Below are 27,486 nucleotides of genomic sequence, written 5' to 3'. Positions count from 1 at the left end.
CACCTCCATCATACACCCTCATCTATACACATCACTGTCACTACACCTCCATCATACACCCTCATCTATAAACATCACTGTCACTATACCTCCATCATACACCCTCATCTATACACATCACTGTCACTACATCTCCATCATACACCTTCATCTTTACACATCACTGTCACTACACCTCCATCATATACCCTCATCTATACACATCACTGTCACTACACCTATATCATATACCCTCATCTATACACATCACTGTCACTACACCTCCATCATACACCCTCATCTATATACATCACTGTCACTACACCTCCATCATATACCCTCATCTATACACATCACTGTCACTATACCTCCATCATACACCCTCATCTATACACATCACTGTCACTACATCTCCATAATACACCCTCATCTATACACATCACTGTCACTACACCTTCATCATACACCCTCATCTATACACATCACTATCACTACACCTCCATCATACACCCTCATCTAAATACATCACTGTCACTACACCTCCATCATACACCCTCATATATACACATCACTATTGCGACACCTCCATCATACACCCTCATCTATACACATCACTGTCACTACACCTCCATCATACACCCTCATCTATACACATCACTGTCACTACACCTCCATCAAACACCCTCATCTATAAACATCACTGTCACTATACCTCCATCATATACCCTCATCTATACACATCACTGTCACTACACCTCCATCATACACCTTCATCTTTACACATCACTATTGCGACACCTGTATTATACACCATCATTAATATAAAACAAAACATGAGATATAGAAACATTGCTTAAAGTTTAATTCATTAGACAAAATATGTTTTGATTTTTCTTTTATTTTTCACACTATTACATCTAAATAACCATTCGATGAGCAGTTTACTTGAACGGCCAGTCCGAGAGTATTAATCACTGGTTTTATGTTATTTTAATGACTCACTGTTCAGTACCTTAGATCTATACATAAATATTTAATAAACCGATGATACCAGGTGATCTATGCTTCTAAACATGGTAAATTATACCATGAAGTGTAATGCATATTTCTTTTTACAGATGACCAACTGGATAATTGACACATCATGGATCATACTTTTGCTGTCTGTTTAAATGTCATCATCTTCTGCATTTTAGTAGTCTCTTCCATGGATGAGAGCTGCAGACTTCCACCTATGCAAGTGCTGGAGGGGATAACACAACCTGGAGATATCATGATCGGAGTATTATTAGGGGTTCATATTGACAGAATTTACCAAAAACTTACCTTCAATGAGAAACCACCCAAGACCTTGTGCAAATTGTAAGTAAGTCTTATGGTATTACCAGTGTTCTTTTAGGGTGAGAATTAGAGTTATGAGTAAATCCAGCTAGACTTGGAAACATTGTAATTTGATAAACCATGTTGTTCTGCAGAGGGGCAAGTATGAAATTTATGGACAGAGGCCCTGATTCAGAGCCGGACGCTCTGACAGAGCGCTCGCTCTGAATCAGGGCCGGCCCTCTGGTTTTTTTGAGCGGCCTCCTGGCCGCTCGCATAGCTGTGGGTGACCACCCACAGCTATAGCGAATGGCCAGGAAGATGGTCGCGATGGTCAAGACCATCGTAACCATCGGCCTTGCGACGAGACCCTTGTTGTAGGGTCTCGTTGCCGCAAGCCCCAGAGTGCTTTCGGCTCTAACAGAGCTGAAAGCACTCCCACTCACTTGTGATGTCAGTGGGGCCGGCCCCAGATGGTAGGCGTTCCCATGAGAACGCCTCTGTCTGGGCAGCCACTCCCCTGGTCCGCCTACTAAAGGGGGCGTGCTGTGGAGTGATGGATTGCCTGTCGCTATCCGGGCCTCGAGCATGCGCACGACGTAGCCGGCTCCTTCATGCGCATGCGCTCTAGGCCACCATCGACCCGGTTGTGAGCGCCCTGAATTCTCAGCGTTTGGGGAAGTACTAAGGTTAATATGAGCAATATTTATGTTATATATCTTTTTCTGGTTTGAATAGAGATGTGCTGGTTCGGTTCCCAGAGAACTGATAGCAACCAAATTTAGTAGTTTCGGGTTGAAGAAGTCCTGGTTCGGATCTTCCCATGTTTCGAAACTGAACTTGGGTTTTGGATTGCAAGCTAACAGGTCAAAGGGACGTCATTTTAGTGGTTGTTATTCTTTTTTTAAATACAAATCCAAAAAACAAAACACGTGAAAGTGGTTTTGCAAAACCAAAACCAAAACATGAAGATGAATCCGGATCCAAAACCAAATCCCAGGGCCAGCTCATATCTCTAGTTTGGATCTAATTGTCAATTGACCTTAGTGTCTGATTTATATCTGTATCTGTAATAACACTGCAGTTTTTTTGGTTAGTCCTGTACTGTACCAAAATAATATAAAGAAATTGAGCTCTTCTCTAGTATACTTACCTCTCTCTATGATCTTACAATACACCTCTCCAAGTTTTAGTGACACCTCCATGCAAAATCTGCATTTGTTCCTTCTAAAAATTAATATCACTAACCCCACATAATTGTAATGCACTGTGGGCCTGATTCAGACCTGCTTGCGAGCACACAGCATTCGCAAGCGGGTCGATGTTCCGCCACTGCACATGCACCGCCTCCGGCGTGCGCATGCACAAGCCCCAGCGAGCGACGGCAGCTCCTTCGCTCTGGGCCTCACAACAATACGGGGTGGCTGTCGATGTTGATTGACTGCTCACCCCGTTTTGTAGGTGGGGAGGGGGGGTTGCTGCACAAACGCAGGCATTCCCTTAGGAACGACTGCCATTTGTGGGCAGCCCTACTGACATCACTCGTGAAGTAAGTAGTGGACTTCCTGCTCTATTAGAGCAGGAAGTCCACTCGGGCTTGCGGCAACTGAGACCCTTCCTGCAGGGTGTCGACGCAAGCCTGATGGTCGCGATACTCGCGACCATTGCCAGGCCACTAGCACTAGCTGTGGATGGTAGCTCCCAGCTTTGCGAGCGGCCTGGAGGACGTAACAAATAAAAAGCCATGATTCAGAGTGAGCGCACGCAAACAGCGAGCGCCTCTGAATCAGGCCCTGTGTCCACATCCTGGTTTCATGAATAGATAAGCTGTAGACATTTGAGTTTCTAAGGCAGGGCTGTCTCCAGGTATTAACTGCTAAAACATATAGCAAAAAATACATGCGCGTGGCATCCATTCCTCTTCTCCGGAGACGGCACCGCAACACAGCTGCAACAGTGGAGGTGCCCAACCTCCCTACCACCAGTGGGATACTTCGGCCCGCGGCTGGAACTGTGAGACAGTGCCTGAAAAACGGGACTATCCCGCTCAAAATTGAGATGGTTGGGAAGGGTGCCCCCTCTACGGGGAGGCGCCCCTGTTCAACCACACTGATCGAACATGTCTCGAGCTGGTTCTTTACGAATTTACTAATTATCGTATATGCTGTCTGATTAAAACTGAATGGGCGTCATCAAGGATTGCAGTTTTAAAAAACAGTATTTACTATGCAGCAATTTTTGTAATCATAGTCGAAACCTGACGGATTTAAACACCTTAATCAGCAGCAAATCCGACAGTAATCTGTCGTCAATCTGTGGTGGAGTTAAAGCACTGCACAGATTATAATGGTCTGTGTATGAATTGTTTTATTATTAAGATTAAAATGTTTTAAGATTTTTTTAAATAAAATGCGTATAGTCAACCTCCAAATTTATTACTTAGCCCCGAACCTCTGGCTGGTGTTAGAAAACAGAGGGAAATGTCATGTGGTCCCACCTATTTTTCAAAACCCTGCACTAGGTTTAACCAGCCCTGTAATCTCATGCTATAGTAGGGGTAGACAGTGTGGGGGACTCCTACTAAAACAGCACCTGCTCCAAATTGGTAAGCTAAGGGCTGTAATTCCTAGAGAGGTTCGATCCCCCCATAAAAAAATAATAAGTTGAAACCTTAATAATAGGTCATTTAAAGGAATATTGGAGTGCAAAGGCTTAGTTTTTGTAAACAGCATTATAAATACTATCACAGTTTTGCTTTTCAGTCCTGACTTACATTTAAATTTAAAATATAAAATGTTATTAAATGCATGTATTGATACCTCTAAATCTATATACCCTAAATGTCGCTGTTTAGCGATATAAGTTGTATAAGAAATAATTGCTTCCCAATCCAATTGTGGTTCCAAAACACAAAGCGTTATATTGCAGTAAAAAGAAAGTTACACGCTTAGATCTAACACAATTAGCGCAAAAAGCAAGTAAATACAAAGGTACAAACCGATACATATGCGTGCACACTGGCCCAGTATGCAGTATTTCAATCCTGAATCTGCAGCCACTTTCACCCAAGGATATGGAGAAATGACTGACTACTGCCCCAGCTCGGTACAGGTTTCAGAGACAACAAAGGCACAGCATAACAGATGCTCATTGGTTCTTGCTTCAGGTCACTCCGTTCATTGGTTAGTTCATTTGGTGTCATCAGAGGTATGGATCAGCTTTCCAACTGCTTCTTTGTGTAGGTTTCCCTCTGAAGAACTGATAAAAAACACTACATACAGAGATACATTCTAACCTATAATTCATATCTTGCAAACGCATGCTGCGATCTACTTGCTGATAGAAACAAAGATCTGCAAATAAACAGGGATTTAGAATGGTACCAAACATGACATGTCTAATAGTTCTCTACCTTAAATACCATATGCATACATTTCACAACGTAATTATATGCTACTAAAACCTCTAACATTATGTTTAATGTGAGGGAACCTTTTTATACATATGCGTTCGCATATGTGCGTCCGTGTACTGTTCGTATGTATGTATGTAAGTATGCATGTGAGCGTCTATGTATGTGTAATGGATTTATATATATATATATATATTTATATATATATATATATATATATATCCCCAATTTTTAGCCATTTCTGGCATATTTTAAAGTTTAGACATTGCCTGAACCAAATTCCAAGGTGTTATAAGTAGTAAGGTTTGTTTCTAAGCAGGGGGAGACCCCCAGCTGTCTGCCGTTGCCACCTTGTCTGGTAGCTTGTGACAGGCCTTTCTTCACTTAATTAGGGTGTAGGTATCAGTTCCTATGAACCAGAACAGTATTAAACAAAAGGTATACAATTGTTAACGATCTGCAGGTTCCTGACAATGATTCCCAACTTTGCATTTAGAACCCTTCTCTGATCATATCACTATCTGTGTTACTTTCCAATTACTTGTTACAGGCATATTGTATCAGTATGCAGAGTTTCCCAAACATATGCAAACACCCACAGACATACACATTAAACCTATTTTCCACACTCTGACAAAACCTTGTACTAAAAATAAATATATTTGTGCGTATTGGAATTGCACTGACGCAGAGAAGCATCCAAGCAATTCGCCATCAGACCATAGATGACTAAATCATCAGATAATAATTGCAAGCGAACATATCTGACTTCAACACGTTATGAAAATTCTTTGCATTTCTTTTTTTTCGTTAAACAAATTTAGCTATATGTTTTAGCAGTTAATATAATATATGTATATCAGAAATAACTAATTATTGTCTATCAGCTGTGAAATAAGTGCCTGAATAAGCCTAGGATGGAATTGCATAGCTGCAGGCAGGCTATAGATATATGATGTATGCAGGCAAGCAGCTTTGCAATTCCATCCTCGCAATTATGGTAATGCAGCAGGAGGCATCACGCGTCTCGCTGCATTACTCATCCGGGCTGTGTTGTACAAAGCAACATTGAATATTTTGCCAGAACATCGGCTGGCTAAGTGACCCATGGGGTTGCGCAAGCCGGCTGCCGCAGATGAGAGAAAGAGGCCAAGAAATCTCCATCATCCGATGGAGATCTTGGTCTCCTCCCTCCCAGGCCCAGAGACAGGGGGGTACAAAGGGGACACTTGTACCAGGCCCCGAGATTCCAAGGGGTGCCAACCCCTCAGGAATTTCAGGAGTACAGTTCATGTATCCCCCTTGCCTCTGCCACCTGCTGTGTAAGTTTCTTAAGGTGGGTACACACCTGACAGATATATCTGCAGATGATGGTCATTAATACACACTGAATGGCCATCATCTGTGGGTCCCGGTGACCAGGAGGCATGTCCTGGCAGGTGGGGGGTGTGTCCTGCCCCCCTCCTCGCGGCTTCCGCTGTGTGTGTATGGGCGGTCTACAGACCACTCGTACACACCTGCCAATAGACATACTGCATCTGTCCATCGGCTGTGCAGCACAGCCAATGCGCTATGTTGGTGAACGACAACATTCACCGACATATCACGGATACACACTGCCCGATGGGCAGAAGATACATTGGCCGATCAATTGATCGGCCAATGTATCTGTCAGTGTATACCCAGCTTTACACAGAAACTGGCAGAGGAAACAGTAGCAAGGCACCCAGCACGGCTGCGTCAAGTTCCTCCGGAGCCGGCACAAGCAGATTCAGAATCAGGGAGTATAGCAGCCTGCGCAGCAGGCATGACTTTATGACATCATGACCTCTGAATCAGGGAGGAGCCGCCAGCCGGGCCTGATCTGAACCACCAGGAAAGAGTAATACAGGCTGCTCAGCAGGCTAGTGTGGGGTGGGGACAGGCTGGGCTAAAGAAATGTGGTAAGGCCACAGGTGGTGAGGAGCTGCAGATGAATGAGGGGGTGTAAAAGACACAGGGGCATGGTGAGAGGGGCTGTGTGTGTGACAGACATATAGGCTGATGGAGAGGGGGAGGTGTGACAGGAGCTGGGGAGAGGAGTGTGTGACAGACATGGGGCTGGGGAAAGGGTGTGTGATGAGGCTGGGTAAGAGTGGGGGGTAGCAGTCACAGGGGCTGGGGAAGAGGAGGAGGTGTGACATACATGGGCTGGGGAAGAGGTGGGGTGTGACATACAGGGGGTGAGGAAGAGGGTGTGTGTGACAGACATGGGCTGAGGAAGAGGGGGGACACAGGGCTGGGGGAAATCAAGCTGAGAGACATAGGGGCTAGCCAAAATGAAGCCAAGAGACACGGGGGCTGGGAAAAATTAAGCCGAGAGATATGAGGACTGGGGAGGGGGAGGCAGGGTTTGGAGGGGGCTGAGGAAGAGAGGAGTGTGACAGACACAGGCTGAGGAATAGGAGGGGGACACAGGGCTGGGGGAAATCAAGCTGATAGACACAGGTGCTGGGAAAAATGAAGCTGAGAGACACGGGGGCTCAGGAATAAAGATGAGAGACACGGGGCTTGGAAAAATTAATCTGAGAGACAGAGTGAAGCAGATGAAGCTGAGAAACATGGGTGGGGGATAATGAATCTGAGAGATACAGGAGATATGAGTGGATGGCTGCAGATGGAGAAGCACAGGGGATGAGGCTGGAGACAGGAATGTTACTGGAGTAATGAGGGTTGAGGCTGGTACAACACAGGTGAGGATAAGGCTGAGAGACACAGGGGATGAGCCAAATGCAGACATACATGTACCTACTTGGAGGGGATATGGCTGTACCGGGCCCCAAGATTTCTGTTGCCAACCCTGCTCCCTCCCCCCCAATGGTGGCGACATGCCTCCATCTTGGGAAACGGAGGCCATCAATGCACCTGATTCAACGTGCACTGCTGCATCAGGCCCTAAGTCTTTTAAAGAGCATATTATGCAATGTAAGGGGAAAAAATGGACTATATCGCTCAGGGGACATTGTGTACTCTTTTGTACACAAATATTGTTCAACTCCATTTTTTTACTGCATTTTAGAGCTGAGCTTATGGATGACATGTGGTCAGATCAGCGATAATGAAAAAAAGGTGGTTGCGGCCTGATCAGAACAGAGGGCCTGATTCAGAGCTGAACGCTCTGACCAGAGCGCTCGCTCTGAATCAGAGCCCTCCTCCATGAAAATGGAGCGTCCTCCTGGACGCTCGTATAGCTGTGGGTGACCACCCACAGCTATAGCGAGCGTCCATGATGATGGTCGCGATGGTCAAAGACCATCGCGACCATCGGGCTTGCGACGAGACCCTGCGGTAGGGTCTCGCTGCCGCAAGCCCAGGAGTGATTTTGGCTCTATCAGAGCCAAAGTCACTCCCACTGACATCACTAGTGATGTCAGTGGGGCCGGCTTCAGACGTTTGGCAGGCACGCCCCCGGCACGCCCACCAAAGGGGGCGTGCTATCAATCAACATCGACAGCACGCCCCCTTTGGTGCGAGACCCGAAGCGATGGAGAGCCCATCGCTCGCCTGGCCTCGCGCATGCAAACAACGGAGCTCCCTCCGTCGTGCGCATGTGCAGTGGGGGAACATCGACCCGCTTGCGAGCATACTGCCACTCATGAGCGGGTCTGAATGACCCCCAGAGAGCAGACAAAAGTTCTGAGAGTTCCTCATCTCTTCTTTAATATTGGGTGAATAAAGGGCCTGTAAGTTGCTTGGATTGTAAGTCTGCAGATGCTCGCACCCGGTCGCTGTTAGCGTTATGCACATGCATATGCACCGCTTTGGGTGTATGTGAACCGATTGCTGCGATTGCGAAAGCAGCGGATATGCACAGCCATTGAGAAATTATAGACAGAAAGTGCCAGATGAGGGTGGTCGAAGGAACTCAGGTGTGCCAGTGCGTTTGAACGCCGTTACAGGGGAGTGCATAATTAAGCACCTGCGAGAGCGTACACAGCCAGAGGTTTAGATGGTGACAGGAAGCTTCGCAATTTGTGAGTCAGGGTCAGCTCAACCACAGCTGTGCGCATGGGTCTGATGTTACTCGATGAAACCGATTTTTTTGCTGACTTGCAGATGTCTGTAATGGGAAGTGGGCGGCTTTATAAGCTGTTGGGTGTCTTTATATCGTGCTGCGTTCACATTGCGATCATTTGCACAATTTCGCAGCGAGCAGGTGCGTGCATTTACAGACCTGCCATTCGTGTTGAATCAGGCCCACAGTGTAATATATATAAACTACAGGACATACACCTAACTGTATCACTACTTATTCTCCTGTGCTCCCAGTGACGGAAATAGATTCTAAACAGCTTTTCCACCAGCTTCTGCCTAGAAGTCTGTTTCTTGCCAAGCGCACTGCAGGCCTCCCTGTGTTACATGACACCTGTAAATGAAATTAAGGAACAAAGTAAAAATATTTTACATACTGTAACCTTTGTCTATCCTAAAGGTTCAGTTTGGACTTCTACCAACAGATTCAGACTCTGATATACAGCATTGAACAGATCAACAGGGATCCCAATATTCTCTCAAACGTAACATTAGGTTTCCAGATGTATGACACATGTAGTGCATCAAATTATGAATTACGAGCAGCTTTGCAGTTCCTAACTGAGACCACCACGCTCACCTCCAACAGCCCATGTAAATCTAGACCGTCTTTTGCTGCGGTTATTGGATCCACAGCTTCTGCGAACTCTATCATCTTGGCTCATGTTTTGGGTGCTTTCAGGTACCCACAGGTAAGGAGTTATGAAGAACATGTACTTACTTAATAGCCATTAAATGATCTGTATTATTCTTAATAAATCTCAAATCAACATAAACTAAACAGGGTTAATAGAATGGGGACAAAATAATACTTAGCATTGTGTCAAGTTTCTGTCCTCTATGTCTGGGATTATTGATAGATACAGTATGAGAATTATAATTATATCATAGACAGATGGTATAGTATTACTTATTATCATTGGACCATGTTATTATTACACACAGTAGCTTCTCCATTTTATTCTTATTGTTAAAGGGCCATATCACCGAAATCTGAAGCTTTAAATCTGAATTGAATCCTACCTTGTCCCAAATTTCACATTATAATCCTTAATTATTATCTTCTATTTATATGGATCCAGGGTTCTCTAGGACTGCCTATAATGGATAGAACATACAGCAAAATAACCTAATACATTGATGATCAGAAAGGACAGTTACTGTACAGACAAGGTACCAATATTACCAGCATACATAAACTCAGTACATAGAGACCACAGAAGAAGAGAGGTCCTGCTCACAAGAGCTTACACTCTAGAGTTACACACCTGTGGTCCTGCAGTCAGACTACGTGGTGTGTACCCTGATCCTTTTTCACACACATGTTGCACCTTTCACTTCTGCATACATCAGCTGGCAGAGCGTAGACAATCTACCATGTAGCCTGAATTATAGAACCTAGCTATGTAAACTTTTGTGACTGGTTTATTCTGGAGATACTTTGCCATAAACTCAATTGCAGTATTGATTAATCACAAGAATATGTAAGATCTATTGTGAATGAATGTACCCTTAATATCAGAGGCACCTCTTCATTGTTTGGATAGGAAAATAGGTGACAGCGAATATGAAGAAAAAACCCATAAAATCAGAACTGATACTACCTTGTACTGTACTTCACTTCTGTGCCTTCGGGTGAGCTGGCTCCCCACTATGAAAGTAGGGTGTAGAGTTTCTGCAGAAAGAAACCTTACAGTTCTAGGGGCCCATTTACTGTATCATTGTATATTTGCAGCTATATCCCCCAAAACACCCATTTTCGGGGGTTTCCCCCAGATTTATAAAGGAGAGACCGCAGTCAGCCGCATTCCCTATAGGTTTCTATGGGGGATGCAATGCTGCCAAATTTACCAACATCTGGACTGAGATTTATTCTGGAGATTTGCCCCCACAGCTAATGTCATCTGAAGATGGCATTAGCAGCTGTAGCCTATGGGCTACACTTTGCATAATTAGCCGGGGGGGTGTTCCTCCAGAACCCTCCCCCAGCAATGGCCACCATGCCAGTGCAGTAGCCCCAGCAACTCTCTCGGCACATTGCACAGATGGGGTCCTTACGGAGCCTCTGTCCTTGCGTGTTGCATATTGTACATTCTGCCGATAGTATCGTCTCTTGCAATGTGATCATGGTCGGTAATGCCATGCCCAGATCACATTGCAATTGCTATAATTATTAAATGGGGCCCCTAGTCTACTCTCTGCCCCCATATTAGAGGTAGTTATAAGAGGGCATGATGTGTAGTTTATCTCAGAAGAGGTTTAAGGTGTAGGAAGAGGGTGAGAGTTGAGATGGACGAAAGGACAAAGCAAGATAGGTGGCTGTATGTAAATTACTAAAATAGGACACACATGGTAAGAGAGTAATTGGACTGGTGTTGGAAAAGAGAGACTGGGCTGGGCCAAGAGATGATTTCTGTATGATTGCTAAGAGCATGATGACATATATCATGACTGCAGTAGTACAGATTATGGTGTTAGTTCATCTAAATGTATACTATTAGATTTTGAACCAAGTAGCAAAAGCATGGGCTGTAGGAGAAGAAGGTGATAGTTTTGCAAGTGGGCAGCTAAGACAAATGTGGAAAAGATGTGTCGGGAGCTTGGAGACTGTGTGAGTACCAGAAAATTTGAGTAGGTTTGCTTGGCAATAGAAAGTCCAACTTTGTAAAATGAAAGTATTTTTCGTATTATATCTAGAAATATTCGGTTCTCCAGAAATCCGAATCCACCCGACTTTCATGAATCCGGGTAAATTCGAGTAGCGGTTCTAATCTACTGAGGAGATCCGGGTAAAGCCGGGTCGCGGTTCTGATCTTTTATGTGGTTTCGGAAATTCGGATTTTAAATCCAAATTTCGGGTTTTGGATTGTATAAATTACATGATTTTAGCTGTTTTTAAAAAAAAAAAATTATCTATTTTTCCAGATCCAAGACCAAAACAAAAACCAAAAAACTTGAGGATGGTTTGCAAAACCAAATCCAGATCCAAAACCTTGAAGGAGATACAGATCCAAAACCAAAACACGGGTTGGCGCACATGCCTAATTTTATCTATCTATCTACAGTATCTGTCTATCTATTTTTGTGTATTTATTATTTTTATTTTTACTTTCAGATCAGTCCATATTCAAGTGTTTCTCTACTGAGTAACAGGAAAATGTTTCCATCCTTCTTCAGGACATATCCAAGTGATAAATTCCAGTCTATGGGACTGGCTCAGCTTGTTTTGAGCTTTGGTTGGACTTGGATTGGTCTCGTGGCTACAGACAGTGATTATGGTTTTCTGGGAATTCTGCCAATAAAACAAGAGATAATTAAGGCTAGAGCATGTGTAGCTTTTACCGAATACATTCGTCTGGGACAACCAAATCGCAATGCTCCACATATAGTGAAGGTTATTAAGGAGTCAACAGCTAAGGTGGTCATTGTTTTCTCTGTTGACATTGATTTTGTCCCTCTATTGAATGAAATGCTGAAACAGAACATCACAGGGAGGATATTTATAGGAAATGCCGGTTGGTCCAAGTCCATCTTATTATCAGTAAAAAATAATTTTCCAATCTTATCTGGCACTCTTGGCTTAACTGCTAATGATAATGTGGTCCCAGGATTAAGTCAGTTCCTTAGCAAGATACGTCCTTCTCAATCTATGGGGGAGACCTGGGTTAACTTGTTTTGGGAAGAAGTTTTCAATTGCAAATTTATTTATGGTAAAAATCGTCCTGGTTCTTCGGAGGCCCCAGTAAAAGAATGCACAGGAGAAGAGAGGTTAGATGTCATGAACAGCTCCACCTACATAAACAGTTTAAAATTTTCTTATAGTACTTATACAACTGTAAGTGTTTTAGGCAAAGCTTTGGATGATCTGAAAAGCTGCAAGGCAGGTGAAGGACCTTTTTCTGATGGGACCTGTGGAGACATTTGGAATTTCAAACCATGGCAGGTAATGAACTTTGTAAGAAAACTTCTTACTCATCTATATCTATGTAGATACAGATGTAGTTTGCATCATAGCTTTTTACACCTAGTGAGGGAGATACTTACAATGCAGAGGGCATGCCTGAGTTGCCAAGTACAGTAAGGACATGGGCATGCAAATGCATTCTAAGCAGACTGTAAAAAGATACTTACTGTATGTTCTGTCAGGGGACATACTGTATAAGCAGCAGTGATTGACTCTAGAAGCAAAATATTCACTGATGATGATGGCGGTCAGCAGCCGCATCTAAATGGCTGATTGCATCTTGACCCACTCCACTCATGTAATGACTATTATTACTGTGTCTTCTGCCATCTACTCATATTATTTATCATATATTTACAAACTGTATGTGGAAGCAATGGAAATACCCATTTTTTTCATGGGTAGAATATGGATATTTATTTAATTGATCTTTAAAAGTATTTTTATGTTGAATGTCCATGTGTATTTAAGAGTACCTTACATGATAAATTCTACTTATTATTTATTAATAACTCTGGGCCGGATTTGACGGACTACAGAGTTGCACACAAGCGCCTGTGCAATTTCGTCCATCTAAATTACTAGGGCAGCAGGAGGTATCTGCGTGCAGCCTCCGGTCACGATTGTTGCCCCATTGGCCAGGTGTCATAAGCTGCCGCACTGCGAATACTGTACAAAGCAAATGCCAGGTGAGCGTTCACTGAAACTCCAACTACCTCCTGTCCATCATTTTGCGACCTATCCAGATTGGCTCCTGCGTCTATGTCCTTCTGGTGTGAATGCTGCTCCGATGCCGGTGATAGCGTTTCATGTGTTTCTGGTTCTGGCATTGTCTCCTGTTATCCAGTTGAGTACCCAGTCCTCCTGCCTGTCCTGTATACCTGCCATTTGTGTTATCTGGGCGTCATAGTTCGCATACTATCTACCTGCCATTTGTGTCATCCAGGCGGCATGGTCCGCACTTCAGTGTCAGCTGCTTTTGTCAACCCGGCGGCACAAGCCGCACTCCAGCATCCATAGTACGCAAGTCAGCGTACTCACACCTGAGTCAACCCAACGGCACAGGCAGCACTCCAGCTTCAGATGCTTGTGTCAACCTGGTGGCACAGGTCACACTTCAGCGTTCTCAGTATGCAATCCACGTACCACCAGCAGTCTTCAGCTACAGCATCTAGCCAAGCACTTTCAGCCCTCAAGGCTGCTGTATGGCCCAAAGGCCACATCTCATCTTAAGGCCCTCCGGCCACAGCCAGTCAAGGCTCTTCCAGCCCTCAAGGCTGTTGCATGGCCCAAAGGCCACATCTCATCCTATGGCCCATGGGTCCATCAAGCAAGTCATCTCAGCTCTCAAAGCTGCTCCATGGCTGCATCTAGCCAAGACCATACCAGCCCGCAAGGTTGTTGCGGGACAATTACCCTAAAGAGTCACACCTGTGGCATAACATTATCACCAGCCCAAAAAAGTTATTATTAGGCTATTTTTGTGGTCCACTATCATGGAGTGTGGTAAAAATCTGGCTCAGATTCTGGCTGTGCAGATCATGTTTCTCATTAAAGTGCAAGAAATTTCCCTCTGGATTGAGGAGACTCATGGTGCTACAGCTCCTGCTGTAGTAGAACCTAAATTAAATCTGCCTGATCAGTTTTCAGGGAACTGTTAAGATTTTTTACATTTAAAAGAGAGCTACAAGCTCTACTTTAGGCTCCAACCCTGGCCCTTGGGTTCTGAAGTCCAACAAGTTGGGATAATTGTCTCTTTACTACACAAACCTGGGCCTTTGGTCTGCCCTCGACCAGTCCGGCTTAACTGACAGTTGAATAATTTTTTGCAGCATTAGGGTTGGCCTATGATGACCTGGATAAATCAGCTATGGCAGAGGCGAGTCTCAGGTCCCTGAAACAGGAGAACAGAGCCGCAGAGGACTATTGTATGGAGTACCCTAGATATGCTGTCAATGCTGGCCTGAATAACCCTGTCTTGCAAAATCAGTTTCATTGGGGTTTGTCAGACAAAATAAAGGATATCCTAGTCCAGTTTCCTGCTCCAAGTTCCTTGGACAACCTCATTAACTTGACTATTCATTTCGACCAATGGCTCCAGGAGCGCTGAGTAAAAAGGAAATTAACTTCTTAGCCCCCACAATCTCATTTATGGATGGCTCCATCTGAGTCTGAAGAACCAATGCAGCTGGGGCCGTTTCATCTTCCTGCCGAAGAGAAACGTAGGAGATGCTCGTTGGGATCGTGCCTTTACTGTAGCAGTAGAAGTCATGTTGCCCAGCTCTGTCCGCTAAAGTCAGGAAAAGTCAAGGTCTAGGTGAGCTGGGGGAGGTACATCTAGGCCTTGCATCCATCTCCCCAGAAAATTCTGTCCTTTTAACCGAATTCATTCATTTATCCAGCAATCAAGTCTCCATTCCTGCATTTGTCAATAGTGGAGTAGCGGATAATTTCATGGACATGTCCTTTTTTAAAACTATGTGCCTGAGTCCGGTGCCCTTGTCCAATCCTGTGTCAGTGATTGGTCTTTCTGAACTCCCAGTGCTCTTCCAGACTCCTCCTTTGCAGCTGTCGATTGGAGCTCTGCATCAGTAACAATTGTTGTTTCTTCTTCTACAGTGTCCACTGGCCCCAGTTGTTTTGGGATTACCATGGCTGAAAAGACACATCCCCTTGATCCAGTAGCAAACTGGTGAAATTCATGAATGGGAATCGACTTTCTTCTCCCAATGTCTGTCCCGACCTATTCGTCTGGCTAGCCGAGGTCTTCTCCAAGAAAAATGCTGACGTCCTGCCTCCTCACTGTTCTTTCGACTGCACCATCAATTTGTTACCAGGTGCTAGGGTTCCTAAGGGCAGATTATATGCATTGTCCATTCCTGAGGATAGAGCAATGCAGGAATATATTCAAGAGGCTCTGTATTCATCCTTCTAAATCCCCAGTAGGAGCAGGGTTTTTCTTTGTCCAGATGAAGGATGGATCCCTCCGACCCTCCATTGACTTCTGTGGACTGAATAAAATTACAGTCAAGAATGCGTATCCCTTGCCGCTCATCTCAGTTTTCTTTGACCAACTGCGTGAGGCTTCCATCTTCTCGAAAATAGATCTCAGAGGCGCATATAACCTCATTCACATCAGAGAAGGGCATGATTGGAAGACGGAATTTAACACTCAAGTCAGGAATACCTGGTTATGACGTTTGGCCTCTACAAGCTCCAGCAGTTTTCAAGATTTTATTAATTAAGTGTTAAGGGATTTCTTGGGAGTCTTTGCAGTGGTTTATTTAGATGACATCATCATCTTTTCCAAATCTGTGGAGGAACATCGGAGACATGTCAGGAAGATCTTGCGAAGATTACTGGACAACAACATTTATGCCAAATTAGAGAAATGCGAGTTTGATGTTAAGGAGGTGTCATTCTTGGGCAACAGTATTTCTTTGCAAGGTTTTTCCATGGATCCTGGCAAGGTGAAGGCCATCTTGGACTGGGAGCAACCCACTACATTGAATAACCACAAATAAAATTCAGACACTAAAAAGCATATAAAAATATGCAACAATAATTTAAAGTTAGGGTAGTTAACTCAATTGGTTGCTGCTCCTACTGAGTACCTCTGGAGTACTCTAAATCAAATATACAAATAAATTGTTTCAAACAACAAAGAGTGCAGTAATTTCTAAAAGTAATAAAAAATGTAATTAAATGCAACATGTAAATTTCATTCAAAAACACATAATACACACAAAAAAACAATATAGAACATACTAAGTATGCATACTCGTTGATCCAACATCTAAGAACAAAACAAAACAATATATATATATATATATATATATATACAGTGGTCGAAGTGGGGCGGTATACGGCGGTATGACATACCGCCACTTCCCAGCCCCACTTCATTTTAAATGCAGATGAGAATGTACCCGCAGGGGACACATCTCGATTGGGGTAGCGGAGGCGCTGGCATGTAGCCGGGACAAATTACCGGGTCCCGGCTGCACTAGAAGCACCACCACTATGCACTGGGTGGCCGCCATCCAATGAGGAGGCTTGCGGCTGCCAGCCAATGAGGAGGCTCGCAGCCGCCAGCCAATGAGGAGGCTCGCGGCCGGCAGCCAATGAGGAGTCTCGCGGCCGCCAGCCAATGAGGAGGCTCGCGGCCCCCAGCCAATCAGGAGGCTCGCGGCTGCTAGCCAATCACGAGGCTCGCAGCCGCCAGCCAATGAAAAGCTGCCAAATGACAGCTTCTCATTGGCATGCATCGGCGCCAGATAACTGCAATGAGGAACAGAGGCTCTCGGTGGCTCCATTCCAGCAGTGCAGGTCAGAGGGAATTAGAAAGAGGGGAGGGTGTGAGAGAGGGGCAGACAGAGGGAGGCAGGCATTTAGTATTGTAGGGGGTGAAAGAGAGGGAATCAGTAAGTGAGATGGACAGGGTGTGAGAGAGGGGAGCAGGCAGGGAGAAGTGTGTGTGGAAGGGGGTGGGGATGAGACGTACAATGGCTTGTAATGGAAGTAGGGGCCCAAATGGGGGGGGGGAATTCAATCTCCATACCCCCACCTCTAAATTCCCACTTCGAGCACTGTAAAGTGAAATTATAAATTACTTGCAGTGTTTTATATAAAACTGAATTCCGCCTTGCATTGGAAGTAAGTGCAGATGAAAATATTTTATATAATTGCAGATTTAGTTGTTGCACCGATATCACTTCAACCTCCCTCTGTGCCTTTGGGCCTGATTCAGAGGCGTGCGCTCGCTCTGAATCAGGGCATCCCTATTTTTTTTTTGACCAGGCTCCAGGCCACTCGCACAGCTGTGGGTGACCACCCACAGCATGTGCGTGCGGCCTGGCGATGGTCGCGACCATCAGGCTTGCGAGGAGACCTTGTGGTAGGGTCTCAGGTCTCGCAAGCCCGAGTGGACTTCCTGCTATAATAGAGCAGGAAGTCCACTAATGACTTCACTAGTGATGTCAGTAGGGTCACCCACAAATGGCAGGCGTTCTTTTGGGAATGCCTCCATTTTTACAGCCACCCCCCTTCCCCGCCTACAAAACGGAGGCGAGCTGTTGATCAACATCGACAGCCGCCCCGTCTTGTAGCGAGCCCCGGAGCGAGTGATTTTTCACTTGCTCGGGGGTTCGCACATGTGCAATAGCCCACCATCGACCCGCTTGCAAGCACTATGTGCTCACGAGTGTGTCTGAATCAGGCCCTTTGTTTTTTTGACTACATTGAAGGCCATCCAGCGGTTTCTGGGGTTTGCAAATTATTATCGCAGATTCATCAAATCATTTTCTTCCATAGTCTCGCCCATCATGCAACTTACCAAAAAAGGAGCTGAGGTTGCTAATTGGTCAACTTGGGCCATTCAAGCCTTTGACACTTTCAAGACGTCTTTTGTGTGTGCTCTGGTACTCCGACATCCAAAACCAGAGATTCTGTTCATTGTCAAGGTCGACGCATCTGAGATTAGAGTGAGCGCTATCCTTTCTCAGAAAGATATCAAGGATGGCAAGCTGCAGCCATGTGCTTTCTTTTCCACGAAATTTGGTACGGCGGAGAAGAATTGAGAGCTGTTAGCGAATAATTGGGCCTTTGAGGACTGGAGGCATTGGTTAGCGGGGGCTAATCATGTAGTGACGGTTCTAACCAATCACAAATATCTGGCCTACATCAAAAAGGCGAAAAGGTTGAATGCGAGGCAGGCGTGCTGGGCCCTGTTCTTTACCCAGATTAATTATGTGATCTCGTTCCGACCTGGGTCTAAGAATATTAAAGTGGACGCCCTTTCTCAAAGCTTCTCTGTCAGTCATTATTCAAGGGCTTCAGAAGAAACCATCATTTTGGCTTCCAGGATCCATCCTGCCATGACCAGATTCTCTCAGGACTTGTCAAACTGAAGCCCCACTTGGTAAACCATCAGGTGTGCTTTTTGTCCCTGAGAGATTTCGCAAAGTTGTTTCGAAGGACTTTCACTCCTCTAAGGTGGGGGGTCATCCAGGTATTTATAGAACTTTAGAACTTCTGTCTCAATTTGTTTGGTGGCAGTCCATGTCCCGAGACACTTGTGAATTTATCTTGATGTGTGATGTATGCTCTAGAAATAAAACCCTCAGGACTACTCCGCAAGGTCTGCTGTGTACTCTACCGATGTCCTATAAACCATAGACCCATATTGCGATGGACTTTGTCATTGACCCTCCTGTGTTTTCCATTGTACTGTCATCTGGACCATCATAGACCGGTTCTCAAAAATGGTGCATTGTATTCCTCTTGTCAAGTTACCATCTGCCAAGGAGTTGTCAGCACTATTTTTACAGCATGTCTTCAGGCTTCATGGTCTTCCTGTGGATATCATCTCAGATCACGGGATGTAATCTGTTGCCTGGTTTTGGAGAGGTTTCTGTACTGATCTGGATATCAGTGTGAGCTTGTCCTCAGGCTACCATCCACAGTCTAACAGTCAGAGGGAATGGGCCAATCAGTCCCTGGGACAGTACCTCTGCTGTTTTATTTCAAAGTGCCAAGACAATTGGGCTTCACCTTTGCCCTTTGAGTAAGTTGCTTATAACAACTCCTGCTATTCTGATTCCTCCATCTCTCCCTTTTACTGCAACTCTGGGATGCATCCTAGGAGTAACTCTTTTGAGTCCTCAATTACCAGGACTCCTTCTTCTTCATCTGTTTCCAGGCTACAGTCAGTGTGAAGGAAGGTGCACCAGTCTCTCCTTCAGGCATCTGGTCAGTCCAAAGTGTGGGCTGACAAACATTGGGGGCCCTGTAATTTTAAAGTAGGAGACTTGGGACCTCATTCAGAGGTGCTCGCTAGCCCGATGGTTTGCGACGCGCATGCGCACGCTTCGTTCTGCGCGTGCACGAACTACTCTGTGTGATCGCAGGCCACTTGCTCATCCAGCAAAGACAGCCCAGTAACATGAGTGACAGGAGAGGCCGTTTGTGGGTGGTAACAGGGGCAGGACACTAATAACGGGGGAGTGGAGGTGCGAACGCAGGCGTGCCTGAGTGTTTCAATGCTGTTTTAGAGGCATGCATAATTAACACGCAGCATCATAGCACATGTCACATGCCTGTTTGCGGTAGGGAAAGGCAACCACAATCTCTGCGATCGCTTACGATTGTCCTCGATGTACCAATGTTTTAATACACTTCCTAGAGATGACGTGTGCTGGTGGGCAGCTCTGCCTGTGCGATTGGGTGTTCGCTGACCGCTCACTAAGACATGGTGGGCGTGCTTATGACTTGGCGAGTGATCGCTTCCCGTGGCGTCACTTTGACTAATTTGCATATGCTGGGTGTGAGCGATTGCATCTAGCGAGAGACTCTGAATGAGGTCCTTGGTCTGGCTGTCAAGTAGGAACATTAATTAACAACCAGAGATCATAAAAGTTGGGGCCCAAGTTCATTGGCCCATTTTTTATCATTGCCCAAGTTAATCCTTTTGCCTTTTGGCTGAAATTACCGAGGACTCTAAAGATCAATAGTACTTTTCATTGTTCTCTCCTGAAGCCGGTGTTCCTTTCGTCAAGGTTTACTCCTAGGCGTTTGATCAGGCCTCCACCAGTGCTTGTCCAGGGGCACCAAGAGTTTGTGGTTAAGAAGATTCTGGACTCCAGAATTTCTCATGGAGGTCTTCAGTTTCTGGTCCACTGGAAATGGTATGGACCATAGGAGTATTCCTGGGTTCCGGAAAGGACTTTGCATGCTCCTACCCTGAAGAGAAAATTCTTTGAGGACTTTCTGGACAAACCAGAGTCTAGGGGTTCCTTAACTCCTGCAAATGCTGTGCAAAGCAAATGCCGGGCGCACGTTCACTGAAACTCCGCCTACCTCCTGTCCTTCATTCCGGGACCTATCTGGATTGGCTCCTGTGTTTATGTCCTTCTGGTGTGAATGCTGCTCTGATGCCAGTGATAGTGTTTCACTTGTTTCTGGTTCTGGCATTGTCTCCTGTTATCCAGTCGAGTATCCAGTCCTCCTGCCTGTCCTGTATACCTGCCGTTTGTGTCATCTGGGTAGCATGGTTCGCATACTATCTACCTGCCGTTTGTATCATTTGGGTGGCACAGTTCACATACTATCTACCTGCCGTTTGTGTCATCCAGGCGGCATGGTCCACACTTCAGTGTCAGCTGCTTGTGTCAACCCGGCGGCACAAGCCACACTCCAGTGTCCACAGTATGCAAGTCAGCATACTCACACCTATATCAACCCAGTGGCACAGGCCGCACTCCAGCGTTAGATGCTTGTGTCAACCCGGCGGCACTGGTCGCACATTAGTGTCCTCAGTATGCAAGCTGCGTACCACCGGCAGTCTTCAGCTACAGTAACCAGCAAAGCACTTTCAGCCCTCAAGGCTGCTACATGGCCCAAAGGCCACATCTCATCTCAAGGCCCACAGGCTACAGCCAGCCAGGGCACTACCAGCCCTCAAGGCTGCTATATGGCCCAAAGGCTGCATATCATCTTAAGGACCACAGGCCACAGCCAGCCAAGGCACTTCCTGCCCTGAAGGCTGCTTTATGGCCCAAAGGCCACATCTCATCCTATGGCCCACGGGTCCGTCAAGCAAGTCATCTCAGCTCTCAAAGCTGCTCCACGGCCGCATCTAGCCAAGACCATACCAGCCCTCAAGGCTGTTGTGGGACAATTACCCTAAACACCAGGCTGCGGAAGCAGAGACTTACTCACCCTGGCCGGGAGCTGGCGGCTTGCGATGTCATGAAATCTGCACCACGTCCCAGTTACTTGGAACATTGCCCAGGAACTCCTCTACTCCACCTCCCAAATGCTGCATCCTGTCAATCAGGTTATAGCTCAGCGGACTAGCAGATGGAAGGCTGCATATGCACAGTACACATCCTGCACATGCAGCCTTTTATACCACTGTTATATTCTGGTATTAAACTGGTGCTACCTATGGAGAGATGGACCCATCTTTTCCTCAGGTGCATTATACACCTGCATATGTACATATGTACTATTTATATTTGGCAGGTGCCTAGTTGTATAAAACTGTAGCATTTCCAGTTTAGTAACAACTAATGCAGGCTGATTCCCCATTTTGGGTATGCCGATCCGATCCGCCGATGGGCGATTTGTCAGGGGATGGGCAAAATACTACATGTTAACCATCCCCAACTGATGATTCTCATAATTTTTGGCTTGGATTGGGCAAATATTGATAATCCAGCAAATTGGATTTTCCCAGTCCCCCATCCCAGACAGGGAATTGCCCCAATAGCTGACTGATGTTTGAGCCCCATAAGCTTATTTTACTGTACAGAATTGTCTTGAAATTCTCCCGATGTCTTATTCATTAGGAACAAAGAACAGTTGAAACATATTTTGCATTTTTTTCCAGAACTATAAAATAGCAATTGATTGTGATCTTTATGTAGGTTCTGATCTATTTAGTTTTCTTTAATAATTCTTGAACAAAAGCCAACATGAGTATAAGAATAAGTAGGTTTAATGCTTCTTTCTGCTACATACAACAGCTGATCTTCTACTTCTTATATTCATAACAGCTCACTCACTATATCAGGAAAGTCAGACTTACACTAAGTAATGGAAAACCCATTTACTTTGATAAGAATGGAGACCCACCTGCTGTCTATAGTATTTTGAACTGGCATCTGAGCCCAGAAGGCACTGTAAAGATCATTAATGTTGGCAATTATAATACTGCAGCACTTCCTGATGAAGCTCTGACCATAAACTCAAGTCTGTTGCTGTGGCCTATGGGAGATCAACAGGTGAGGCTCCAGATGTAACTCCAGTACCTCTGTACAGGTGTAAACCTCTCAATGGGTGAAATTTACTTAAGGTGAGATTGGCCATATCTGACAAAACCAGAGACTATACTGTACAATAACCCAAGATGCTTTAAGAATTATGTAAGGTGTGACCATTGTAATATATGGGTAAAATCACCACAATGTGTCAGGATATAAACTTTACTAATAATCTGTGCTTTTTGTGGGTATATTCTGGGGTATATGCAATACCGATACTTTTTTATTTTTTTGTATAATCTTTCATTCTTACAACTACTGAAGTTCCATAAACATGAATAAATCAGTTAAATCATTTCCGAAATGAACACTAATCCAGAGTGTGGAATCTACTATAAAATCATACCTGCCAACTTTCTGGCTGCTCCTTCCAGGAGGGAGCAGCCAGATCGGAAGCACAGGGGGCATGGCTGGGACAAGGGGGAATGGTCATACGGGTTGGAGGCATTTGTCGGTGTGACTGGGGCGGGGCCACACGATCGCATCATTTTGGCCCTGCCATCGCTACACAATGCCGATAATACAGTCATTGTGGGGCAGGGGGTGGGGCCAAATAACACGATTCAGTGTGAATCACATCATTGCCCCCCTCCACTGTGGGGGTTCAACTATTAATTTAGGGGGGTCGGGGAGATCGGCGGCTGCTGAGAGGCTTGCCTGTCTTGACGGGGGCCGGGAGCTGCACCCGATTTTCGGGAGGCTCCCGGCAAAATTGGGAGTGTAGGCAAGCCTGCTATAAATCTTGTTTTAAATTGTAACTTAAGTTGAGTATCACCCCCGTATATCTGAGTACTGATACATTTTTTCATTCAAAAAAGTACTGCTACTGTAATAATAATGTAAATATAAATATAATAGCACAAAATCTAAACTGAATAGACTTAGTGGTATATTTACTAAAGTGAGAGTTATTAGAAGTGGAGATGTTGCCTATAGCAACCAATCAGATTCTACTTAACATTTAACTAGCACCTTCTAGAAGATGATAGTTAGAATCTGATTGGTTGCTATGGGCAACATCTCCAGTTCTGAAAACACTCACCTTAGTAAATATACCCTCTGCAGCTAAAGTAACAATGTATTCTGCTACAAATAGAGATATAATGGCAGTTAGACAGAAAGGTTTTTGAGAATGGGATTCAAAAGAGTTAGTCTGAAGGAGGAGGGACAGATGCCAATAAATAGACAGTGGAGTAGATGTACTAAGCTGTGGAGAGAGCTAAAGTGGAAAGAGATAAAGTGCCAACTAATCAGCTCCTAATTGCATTTTTCAAAACATAGCCTGTAGAGTGACAGGAGCTGATTGGTTGGAACTTAAGCTCTCTCCACTTAAGCCCTCTCCACAGCTTAGGAGCCATGGAGAGAGTTAGTTCGTCTCCCCAGTGCTTAAAATGATAGATGAGGTTGAGGCAGATGCTTAGTGGAGCAGTTTTTGCTATTTATGGCTGTGCTTGGATGAGAGGCGTCCCTTACCATACTGACACCTGGTGCAGGTGTTCTGTGTCCTTTTGCGTGCCGGAGGCGTGCACTCCTGGGAGGAGGCGTGGCTTTGTGAGAAGGGGCGGGACTGCAATCCTCGAATCCACGCCCCCTAGTGCGTCGAACTTGGAGGCCTTTCTGCCTCCTGTTCTTGACACACAGTGGGCTTCCCCAGCAGCTGCTAGGGCAGCCCACAGTCTCTCCCTGCCTGTCTCCGTGTCTTGGCTTCACCCGAAGGGGTGACACCAAAATAGCAGAGCAGCTCTCTATCCAAGCCACTGGCGCCAGTGGCTTGGATATTAAAGTCTCTTTGTGGACCAACTCAAAGTGCAGCATAGCTCTCCAAAGGAAATATGACTATATCAGGGTTTGTAGTGTGTGGTTGAACCCCCCCGTCTTGTACTAACTGTACTCAAATGTCTGTTCCATTTGTACATATATAGAGTACTCTTTATGATTTAATATAAAGATGATTACACATGGTTTGAGTTAGCTGAACTGGCAGCGGTACCAGAAACCCACAGCTACCACATAAGACTACTTTGTGCAAACCAGCAAGAGTGGGTGTGCAAAATAGCTACACATACAACGAGTATTCTAACACCGTCATATCTCTCCCTTACTGTCACTGGCTTACATTAGATCATCCGTTATCCCCCCACAACACACCCCACTAGTTGAATGCAGTCATCTCAGACGCTAACTATTCATTATTGCTTATTTATATTAGATTTGTGCAAAAATGTTTATAATATAAAATAAATGATTACACAGTAGAATAACATTATCCCCAGGTTCCACACTCGGTCTGTAGCAAGAGCTGTCCTCTAGGATACAGGAAGGCTGCTAGAACAGGACAACCCGTCTGCTGCTTCGATTGTATTCATTGTCTGCAAGGAGAAATATCTAACGAAACAGGCAAGTCAAGGTCCACCAGAGGTGGGGTGACAATGCTACCCATTAATCACTCAAAGGGACAAAAGTAATAGGGTGAAAGTTTAGAAAATGTGAGAGTGTAGCAGTAACTTTTGCTTCATTTGTGACTTTGTACATTTGTAAAACTAATTCCTATTTAGCTAAAGTCACAGCCCAGCTTCTCTAGTACACTGTTAGTGGTGTTTTACTGTGTTTGTGATGCTTATAAGATGGCAAAATTGAAAGAAAAATAAGGTGCGCTTCTCCCTTTAGAGCACCTCTGTGATGCAGTATGGCGTATAGACGCTAGGTGTATAAGGACACATCTATAAGTCTACCATTAAAACTACATCAACATATATCTCTAGGCTCATCTCAAAATATCTCCCGACTGGACCCCACTCTGCACAAGATCTTCGTCTCACACCCATATTCAGTACTTGCTCCCATTCATAGTTACAGGACATTTTTTGAGCTGCACCCACTCTACGGAATGTCCTCCTCTGCACAGCAAGACTTTCTTCTAGCCTCCAAACCTTCAGGATTCCCTGAAAACTCACCTCTTCAGATAGATTATCATATTGTTGACCCACCCACATAAACTCCATAAGCTATCCAATTCTCTCCGTTTTACAGTCCATACATAATGTTACATATGGTGTCTTTTTACACTCAAACATCCCTCAGACCCCAGGCTAAAAAAGGTTGTGTGACTGGGTCATACAGCCCATCAAAATTCTCAGCAATCTTGTTGAACCAATATACAGTGTGTAACACTTACTGTATATTCATGCATCAAATTCATATTCCCCTATGGAGTGTAAGCTTACAAGCAGGGCCCTCTGACCGCTCTGTCTGCCTGAAATTGTTAGTAAAATTAGTAAAAATTGCATAAAGCTGTAATAACATTGATACAATTTTAGTAGATGTACAGTAGGAAATGAGTATAAACTCATTCAGACTTTTTCATTTCAACATTACACAACACACTGATGTAAAAGTACAATATATTTTCTGTTTTTCAGATTCACTTAACTGCTTACAGTGTCCTTGGGATCAGTGGCCAAATCCTGAGAAATCCAGATGTCTCCCAAAATCAATGGAGTTTCTTTCTTATGAAGATGCATTGGGAGGAACTTTAGCTGCAATCAGTGTAATATCCTCATTTGTTCCTGTTCTTATTTTGAGCCTTTTCATCCTGCACAAAGAAACTCCTATAGTGAGAGCCAGTAATTACTCTCTAAGCTGTCTTCTACTGATGTCCCTGTGTCTCTGCTTCTTGTGCTCGTTAATATTTATAGGTTACCCCAACCACCAGAAATGTCTCCTGCGTCAGGTACTATTTGGCCTGGCCTTCACTTTGTGTGTATCGAGCATATTGGCTAAGACTATCATGGTGGTGTTTGCTTTTATGGCCACTAGACCAGGCAGCAATCTGAGGAAATGGATGCGCCCCCAAGTGTCCTACATGATTATTATTACCTGTTTCTTGTTACAGTTCATCTTGTGCATCACTTGGCTGTCCCTATCTTCTCCATTCCCACAATATAACACTATAACTAACCCTGAGCTCATCATTGTTGAGTGTAATGAGGGATCACCCATTGCATTCTGGACCATGCTTGGTTATCTGTTTCTTCTGGCCACCATTAGTTTCATTGTAGCCTTCCTGGCTCGAAATCTTCCTGATAGGTTCAATGAGGCCCAGTTTATTACTTTCAGCATGTTGGCCTTCCTCAGTGTCTGGGTCTCCTTTATCCCTGCCTCCCTCAGTGCTCAGGGAAAATACACTGTGGCCATGGAGATATTTGCCATCCTGGCATCCAGTTGGGCTCTGGTGATCTGTATGTTCCTGCCTAAATGTTTCATCATATTGTTCAGACCTGATCAAAACTGTCAACTTATCAAAATTAAAAATACAGATTAATTTAAATAGATTTAGAGGATGATTTATGAAGATAAAAAACACTTTTATCCTGTGTTTTAGACAGAGAAAGGGAATTGTACTATTTTCAAGTGCTATCGCTTGTGGTGGCTTTCTTCAAGTTTCTCCGACAGTAGCCCTCTCCAGCAATAGCTTCTCATGAGAAAGCCAGAGATCTGCAAATTACCAAGAACTATATTTGTACAAATACCACAGCCATCATGTGATCACTATCACCAGCTCGTGACGCAATTGTAAAATAAAGCATTTAACCAAAAGTTTACCAATTTATTTTGACACAAGATGATTTGTTTTAGACCATAATAATTAGGCCCCTAAAACTCAATAAAAAACTTTGTATAATAAGTAACAACACAGAAATGTGATCAATATCATAATTGTAATGTTTCATGGCCTAATTCAGAACCGCACGCAAATGCTATCGCAGCTGCGATGTCTCACAGATCACAGTTGTGAAAATATGCTAATGACCCCCCCCCCTACCATCCAGGGCTAAGAGACACCCACTGAATGCATCTCACATCTTCTGCTCGTGCACAAAACTGGAAACATCGAATGCATATAAGGTGGCCATCAG

General features: G+C 44.6%; 1 protein-coding gene across 1 annotated transcript; it reads left to right on the top strand.

The window, feature by feature from the left end:
• Positions 1 to 1,123: 1,123 nt before the first annotated feature.
• LOC148505880 (vomeronasal type-2 receptor 26-like) lies at positions 1,124 to 26,891 on the top strand. The gene is made up of 5 exons (XM_088447598.1): positions 1,124 to 1,341; positions 9,183 to 9,474; positions 22,304 to 22,531; positions 24,844 to 24,967; positions 25,990 to 26,891. Exons 1-5 carry the CDS (start codon positions 1,124 to 1,126, stop codon positions 26,889 to 26,891), a joined length of 1,764 nt encoding a protein of 587 aa, XP_088303724.1.
• Positions 26,892 to 27,486: the final 595 nt, after the last annotated feature.

The sequence above is a fragment of the Taudactylus pleione genome, unplaced genomic scaffold (genome assembly GCF_031769625.1).
Source record: "Taudactylus pleione unplaced genomic scaffold, aTauple2 ptg000435l, whole genome shotgun sequence".
Taxonomy (NCBI): domain Eukaryota; kingdom Metazoa; phylum Chordata; class Amphibia; order Anura; family Myobatrachidae; genus Taudactylus; species Taudactylus pleione.
This window is presented reverse-complemented; position numbering and strand designations above follow the sequence as displayed.

Coding starts and splice junctions, on each gene's coding strand:
- LOC148505880 (XM_088447598.1), top strand. CDS start 1,124: ATGGATCATACTTTTGCTGTCTGTTTAAATGTCATCATCTTCTGCATT. Junction 1,342..9,182: donor CCCAAGACCTTGTGCAAATT/GTAAGTAAGTCT, acceptor TCTATCCTAAAG/GTTCAGTTTGGACTTCTACC. Junction 22,532..24,843: donor GGCCTATGGGAGATCAACAG/GTGAGGCTCCAG, acceptor CATTATCCCCAG/GTTCCACACTCGGTCTGTAG.